The sequence below is a fragment of the Dryas octopetala genome, chromosome 9, assembly GCF_963921425.1.
Source record: "Dryas octopetala chromosome 9, drDryOcto1.1, whole genome shotgun sequence".
NCBI lineage: Eukaryota > Viridiplantae > Streptophyta > Magnoliopsida > Rosales > Rosaceae > Dryas > Dryas octopetala.
In genome coordinates this window covers 6,437,821-6,446,200 of record NC_141374.1, presented here as the reverse complement: position 1 = coordinate 6,446,200, position 8,380 = coordinate 6,437,821, and the positions used below count along the sequence as shown (strand labels likewise).

Here is an 8,380-nt window from a genome sequence, read left to right as displayed (position 1 = left end):
TAATTCATAATAAAGTCTTTTTAATTTATAAGAAAATCTTTTTCATTCATAATAAAATATTTCCCCTATTTGAAGGGTATTTCCTCTTCTAGCGTATAAAATGACCTTTTGTAGAGGCTGCATGTCCGCCTAAAATTTCGTAGTTAAAACCTAACATAAATTCGCCCAAAATCTCAGAGTTAAAATCTAATATAAAGTTGTCAAAGAAGAAAAATAAAATGACTTAATTAAAAACCCTAAATCACTACTGATTTTAGTTTAAGAAAAACTCATAAAAGACTGAACTCTAAGTCTCCCTTAAAAAAATTTAAAAAACAAAACTAAAACTAAAAAGAAAAAAGAACAAGATGGTAGTGCACCCCTTCTCTACCCAGCCCCAACCCACCTTCGGTGGCCCTACCTTCTGGCGGTGACCCCACCCTCTCTCTCTCTTTCTCTCTCTCCATCTCTCCCTCTCTCCATCTCTCTTTCTCTCTTTCTCTCGTTTTCTCTCTATTTCTATGCAAATCGCACCCCCCCCCTTTTTTTCCCCTTTCTATTTCTCTGTAGATCGCCCCAACCACCTCTGGCGGTAGCCTTACCCGCCAGCGACAACCCACCCTACCCTTTCTCTCTTTTCATCTCTCCCTTTATTTCCCTCTTCCTCTCTATGTCGCTTTTTCTCTCTCTATTTCTCTGTCTCTCTTAAGGTTTTCTAAGAGATGGATGAAATTTCAATGTATATGAATTTATTTATGAAATTTTCAAGAATTATAATTAGATCTGAACCTCAATTTGCTTTCCACCCACCCCCAAATGGAGCAATCTTTCTCCTTGAATATTTTCTCATTTTTATTCCAAAACCAAAAATCTATAGAAACTATCAAGTAAAAAAAAATTACAAATCAAAAGAAAATTTTGAGACTTTGAGTCTGCATTTTCTAGCAAACCAAGTTGCTCGAACATAGATGGGAATGATAGAGGAATTGATAAAGAGAATAGCAAGTGGTTAATTTGCTCTTTTCTTTCTTTAGACTTGCAGTAAGACTGAAGGTGTGAGCACATCCTGTTCGTATGACTAATCATCTCGGCATAACGACAAGTCACACAAGGCCCAACACCATGCTGTTTGGGCCTAGACCCAAAAGACTAAGCCCTTCCTGGGCTCCTAGCCCATGATCCACTAGGCTCCGGCCTCATGGGCTCCGGCCCCCTGGGCCCCGGCCTCTTAGGCTCCGGCCTCCCAAGCTCAAGCCTCCCGGGCCCCCGGCCCGTGTCAACTAACTCGGATCCTCGAGACCGGTGCCACGTGGCGCTCCTACAGTGCAAGTCACCACAAAGGACACGTGTCGTCACCGGATTGGTTGACACTCTTCCAAAGGTACTATAAAAGAGGTACCTTCTTGTCACAAAAGGACGACTGAAATCATTATTATACTATTCACTCACTCTGCTCTCAGATCTCTCTGAACACTGACTTGAGCGTCGGAGGAGCTTTGGCCGGCACCACACCGGTGCCCTTCCCGCTCACTTTTGTGTACCTGTGCAGGGTGCTTGGATATCATTATCTCTCATTACTCACCAGTCGGACCCAGCTACCCGTTCCTGCCCCACTTCGACGTGTCATCCACTCAGTGGTGGGTCAACGGGCCTACGTGGTTCGACTCGACGTTGACTGCTTTACCGTTTTTGAGCATCAACAGTTTGGCGCCGTCTGTGGGAAAGTTACGACTTTTCCCCATTGAATTCTCTACCCTCAGTTGAGGTGCAAAAACCTTCCGAGCTTCCGAGCTCCCTAGCTTCCGAGCTCCCTAGCTTCCGAGCTACCGACCCTCACAATGTCTGACGGAGGTCCTATCCTCGATCAAGTCGACAACACCCCGCTGGTTGACAAGCGAGGTAAGAAGACTGCCGAATCTGATCAGGAAGAGTACATCCAGCGTTTGGAGGCTCAGCTCCAACGAACCCAGGAACAGCTCGACCTCCAAAAAGGTGCAACACAGCTTTATGAGCGACTCCTCCGTGACAGGGAAGGACATACCACTCCCCGGAGTGGTGAGAGGAGGAACCCCCATGACAGGGACGAACACACCGCTCTCCGGAGTGGTGAGATGAGGGATCCCCCCCCGAAGGGACCAAAATGTTCCCCGCCAATTGGATGCAGGGCAAGGTAGCCATCCGCCCCCAGGTTTCCAAAAGAGACTTGTCCACCCGGTCAGCCGGGCTCGATCTGGCGAGCATCCTACCCGCTCTGAGGAGTTCCACATTTACCGGGACTGTCGTCATCTGCTCGACGACAACCGCTCTCGGCGAGAAGAGCAGCGGACGAACCGGGGCGAATCCAACCCGCGTCCCCGAGACTTGGAGGAGGAGCAGGGGCGATCCAACCCGCGCCCCCGAGACTTGGAGGAAGAGCAGGCCCCCCGTCCCAAGCGACGACGGGGAGAAGAGCAGGTCCTCTCGGCTGGGCGCCGCGCAGAAAGTAACACTTATATAAGTGAACAAGTCGCTGACTCCGGTAACAGCGGCTCTCTTCCACCAGACCAGCTCCAGCAACTTCTCATGGACATCAGTGAGCGCCTGAAAAGAGTGGAAGGAGGAAGTCGGGGTGGGCACCCATCTTTAGAAACAAGGGAGCTGCCTGGACCTTTCACAGCTCGCATCCTATCCGCTCCTCCGGTTGGCGACGTCCGACCTCCCAAAATCACTCCATACACAGGGAAGGAAGACCCATATGATCACCTCATGAGTTTCAGATCCGCTCTGGAATCTAAAGGTGCTGATGACATTACGAAGTGTCGAATCTTCCCTTCCACCCTCTCTGGCAGTGCAAGGGACTGGTTCTACCAACTTCCTCCGGGCTCGGTTGATTGCTTCAACGAGCTCCGAGAGCTCTTCCTAGGTCAGTATATCATCCAGACCGATAGAATCTACACCACGGATGACCTGACTCGAGTCCGACAGGGCAGCAGGGAATCCCTCCGGGAATACATTACTCGATTTCAGCTAGAGCGATCTCGGTGTCGCGACTGTGATGAGAAGGTAGCCTTCGCCGCCTTCAAGGATGGTCTCCTAGAGGGGGACTTCTTGTTTGAACTCAACCGCCGCAATCCGCGCACCTACAAAGAACTTATGCAAGAGGCCATTGCCTATGCTACTGCGGAATTCAAAACATATGGAAAGAAGCCGCCCACCATGGATCGCCCAAGTACCGACCAGGCCATCATAGTGCCACCCCAGCCCAAGCCCTACTCAGGTAGCCAGCATGGGGGGTCCGGGAAAAAGTTCAGTAAATTCACCAAGAAGCAATTTGGTGATGGTAGAGGTGGAGGACAACGAAGGGAGGAAACCTATCAGACATCCTACGCCTCCAGGTTCAAAGTCTATACAATTCTCAATGTTACTTATACAGAATTGTATCCTCAGATCAAGGACATCCTTCCCAAGCTACCACCCCGCCCACCACAAACACGGTACCGAGCCAACAAGAACTTCTTTTGCCTTTATCATAATGACCATGGCCATGACACCGAGGCATGCAGAGCCTTTAAAGAGGCAATAGAAACTTTGGTACAGGAAGGAAAATTGGATGGTTTTATAGACAAGGAGGCCACCGAGAAGGCCAAGGCCGAAGGACAACGACGGGGGCGGGTCAACACCATCTGTGGGGGCCCGACCCTCGCTGGCAACTCCAACAGGGCTAGGAAGGAATACGCCCGAAGTGCTCAGCAATGCTCCGGCGTTATGGCTGTAGACCTCCACCGTGGAAAAAAGACTCCTAAGCTCGGGTGGTCGCCCATTTCCTTTGCCGAGGAAGAGGAACGCGATTTGATCTTCCCACACGATGACCCCTTGGTCATTGAAGCCACCATAGCTAATTTTGATGTGGCTCGGATCCTTGTCGATTGTGGTAGCTCCGTCAACATCCTCTTCGCCTCCGCCTTCACAGCTCTTGGGATTGACCAAGAGAGGCTTGACCGGTCGGTCGCTCCTTTACTTAGCTTTTCGGGCGACATGGTCACCCCTCTTGGCGGGATCTACCTTCCACTCACCCTTGGGAGGTATCCTTCGTCCGCTACCACGACCACTCAGTTTTTGGTGGTCGACTGCCCCACAGCGTACAACGTCATCCTGGGACGACCAGCCCTTAACCAACTGAAGGTTATGATTTCCACTCACTTGCTTTTGATCAAGTTCCCGACCCCATGTGGCACGGGGGTAGTCAAAGGCAACCAAGTGTCAGCCAGGTCCTGCTATACGACTTCCGTCAAGAAGAAGAAAGAGGCCATGCCCTCTATGGCTGTTTCTGTCTCCCCCACTTGCCCTACCCCGGATCTTCCCGAAGATCCTCGTGATTCATCTTTCAGAGCCATCGCCCAACCAGATGACAGTCATGTGGAGGAAGTGCTCATCTCACCTGCCTACCCGGACCGCAAGGTACGGGTCGGAACTCAACTCAGTATTGCCCTCCGAGACGACCTCATCAACTTCCTTCGTGCCAATGCTGAAGTCTTTGCCTGGTCCTATGATGACATGCCTGGGATCTCTCCGGAGGTGATCTCCCATCGCCTAAGTCTTAATCCGCGGCACCGCCCCATCCGCCAAAAACGCAGGCAGTACAAGCCCGAAATCTATGCTGCTATGAAAGAAGAAGTCGACAAGTTACAGAAAATTGGTTTCATCCGCGAGGTTTCCTACCCGGATTGGCTGGCCAATGTTGTGATGGTCAAAAAATCAAATGGCAAGTGGCGGATGTGCGTCGACTTCACTGACCTCAACAAGGCCTGCCCCAAGGATAGCTTTCCTCTTCCACGAATTGACCAACTGGTTGATGCCACAGCAGGCCATGCACTCCTTAGTTTCATGGACGCCTACTCCGGCTATAACCAAATCCTTATGCACAACTCCGACCAGGACAATACGGCCTTCATCACTGACAGGGGCCTATATTGTTACAAAGTCATGCCTTTCGGACTCAAAAATGCCGGGGCCACCTACCAGCGTTTGGTCAACTCCATTTTTTCAGAATACATTGGTAAGTCCATGGAGGTCTATGTGGACGACATGCTCGTCAAGAGTGTCCGGGCGGAGGACCACGTCCAAAAACTCTCTGAGATGTTTTCCGTGCTCAAGAAGTACCAAATGCGCCTGAACCCTGCCAAGTGCACGTTCGGCGTATTTTCGGGAAAATTCCTTGGCTTCATGGTGAGCCAAAGGGGGATAGAGGCCAACCCTGAAAAAATCAAAGCCTTGATCGATATGCAATCTCCCAGAACTCAGAAGGAAGTGCAGAGCCTAACGGGCAGGGTCGCCGCCTTGACAAGATTCATATCCAAGGCCACCGACCGTTGCGCCCCATTCTTCAAAACCCTTAAGGCTCGGACAAAATACATTGACTGGACTCCGGAGTGTGAGAAGGCCTTCCAAGATCTAAAGGAGTACATGGGCAAATCACCTCTACTTTCTAAACCCGAGCCAGGGGAAGAGCTACTCCTCTACTTGTCCGTTTCCCTGACAGCCACCAGCTCAGTCCTCATTCGACTTAAGGATAGGGTTGAGCACCCGGTGTACTATACCAGCAAGGCCCTGCAAGATGCTGAGACCAGGTATCCAGAGATAGAAAAATTAGCCCTTGCCTTGGTCACATCAGCCCGGCGCCTCCGCCCATACTTCCAGGCTCACCCTATCGTGGTTCTCACCAATCAACCACTTAGGCAAGTATTGCAGCGGCCTGAGGTCTCTGGCCGACTTATCAAATGGTCCATTGAGTTGAGCGAATTTGACATTTCCTACCGCCCAAGGCCCGCAATCAAGGGACAAGCCATTGCAGACTTCATTTCAGAGTCTACATTCCTACCCGAGGCTGAGCCCTCCTCCGCCATTGTGTCGACCACCGATCCACCAACTTCTTCTACTCCGGCAATCAGGCCGGATCGCCCAATCTGGTCTTTATATGTTGATGGGTCTTCTAATCAACAGGGCAGTGGAGCCGGACTCGTTTTGATCGCCCCTGACCAGACCACCATTGAGTATGCTCTTCGCTTCGGCTTCCAGGCATCCAACAATGAGGCTGAATATGAGGCCCTCATTGCCGGCTTATCTTTGGCACTACATATGGACGTGGAGCAACTACGAATCTACAGCGATTCTCAACTTGTAGTGAACCAGGTCACACAGGAATACCAGACCAAGGGTGAGCGCATGACCGCCTACTTCACCAAAGTTCAAAGCTTACTCAATCAATTCTCAGCATACCAGCTCATACAAATCCCTAGGGCGGACAATGAAAGGGCGGATGCCCTAGCTCGCCTTGCCTCGGCAGTCGACCATGAACCTGGGAGGTCTGTCCCAGTTGAGTTCTTACCTCAGCGCAGCATTGATGTTATGGAAGTCTGCCAATCTGCGCAACAAGCTAGTTGGATGGACCCTCTTCTTGCATTTCTTAAGCATGGGAACCCGCCCGCGGACAAGGCTGAGGCTCGGCGCCTTCGCCATAGAGCTTCCCGGTACACCATTATCAACGACAAGTTATACAAGCGGGGCTTCTCCCTGCCATACTTGCGCTGCCTTACCCCCGAACAAGGCGACTACATCCTCCGGGAGATCCATGAAGGGGTGTGTGGCAATCATGCAGGAGCCCACTCTTTAGCCCACAAGGCCATCCGCCAAGGCTATTATTGGCCGACCCTCCGCGCTGATGCAAGAAAGCTCACCCAGAAATGCATCAAGTGCAAAAAATTTGCAACTTTTCCGCACCAACCACCCGAGCCCCTAACTACCATGAACAGTCCTTGGCCCTTTGCCCAATGGGGCATTGACTTAATCGGACCAATGACCGAGGGGAAGGGCAAGGTCAAAATGGCAGTAGTCGCAGTGGACTACTTCACTAAGTGGGCAGAGGCCGAGCCCTTGGCAAAGGCAACCACCCAGACCATCAAGAGCTTTGTATGGAAGAACATAATTTGCCGCTTTGGTCTCCCTTACGCCATTATCACTGACAATGGCAAGCAGTTCGACAACAAAGAGTTTAAGTCATTTTGCTCCGCCTTCAACATCAAGGTTTTCTTTGCCTCTCCTGGTCATCCTCAGGCCAACGGGCAGGTCGAGGCAGTCAACAAGACCATTAAACATACCTTGAAGACCAAGCTCGATGCAAAAAAGGGAAAGTGGCCTGACCTCCTACCCGAAGTCTTATGGTCCTACCGGACGACCTGTCGATCCTCGACCGGGGAAACCCCCTTTTCTTTGGCCTTTGCTTCTGAAGCCGTCATCCCAGTTGAGGTCGGGCTTGCCTCTTACCGACTTGATACATTTCAGCCTGAGCACAATGCTGACCAGCTAGCCCTCAGTCTCGACCTCGCTGAAGAGCATCGGGCCCAGGCTGAGCTACACAAGTACGCCTACCAGCAACGGGCTACTCGATACTACAATTCTAAAGTTAAGCCTCGCCACTTCCGAGTGGGGGACTGGGTCCTACGCAGCACTACCTTGGCCAAAACAGGTGCTCTGAAACCTAATTGGGAAGGACCGTATGAAATTATTGAAGTCATCCGCCCAGGCACATATAGGCTCCGCGCCACAACCGGCAAGGAACTCGGCCACCCTTGGCACGCCGAGCACCTCCGCTACTTTTACAAGTAGACAAATGTTGTACCCCCCGGGGACTTTTTTCAATTTTATCTATGTTATCACTTTCAATAAATACAAGTCCTACCACGGACACGTTTTTCTTCATTTTCTTTAAAGTGTTAATTGGCTGTATGGACCCCCGGGTCATCAGACATCCGACCCTGCCCATATCCGCCCCGTGCATTCAAGGGAAGCTAAGTACCATGCATTCAGGGCGCGGCTATGGCAAATGCATTCAAGGGAAACTAAGTACCATGCATTCACGGCAGTCCTACCACAAACACATTTTTCTTCATTTTTATTCAAAGTGTTAATTGGCTGTATGGACCCCCGGGCCATCAGACATCCGACCCTGCCCATATCCGCCCATGCATTCAAGGGAAGCTAAGTACCATGCATTCAGGGCGCGGCTATGGCACATGCATTCAAGGGAACTTAAGTACCATGCATTCAAGAGAAAATCAATCTCATGCATTCAAGGGAAACTAAGTACCATGCATTCAGAGAAAAATCAATTTCATGCATCCAAGGGAAACTAAGTACCATGCATTCGATAAAATTCTGCAATACCATGTATTCAAAAGAAGGGCATCCTACCCCATAACGGGTCGGACACCCTCCAAATCATCCAAATAACAATTAAGTACAAAACTTAATAATCAAAAGAGTTTGCAAGTTGGCACGGGCCACATCCGACCCGACCATACAACTCAAATCAAAATAGGGTAATGGTCCGCCCACCCCTGCCCCCGGGCCATAAGTGCAACAGATG

At 50.6% G+C, this 8,380-nt stretch overlaps 1 protein-coding gene across 1 annotated transcript; it reads left to right on the top strand.

The window, feature by feature from the left end:
* The first annotated feature begins 1,817 nt into the window (after positions 1–1,817).
* Positions 1,818–7,620, top strand: LOC147273463 (uncharacterized). Its single transcript, XM_086228221.1, has 2 exons — positions 1,818–2,085; positions 2,144–7,620. The coding sequence occupies exons 1-2, from the start codon at positions 1,818–1,820 to the stop codon at positions 7,618–7,620; spliced, it is 5,745 nt and encodes a 1,914-aa protein (XP_086084347.1).
* The last annotated feature ends 760 nt before the right edge of the window (positions 7,621–8,380 follow it).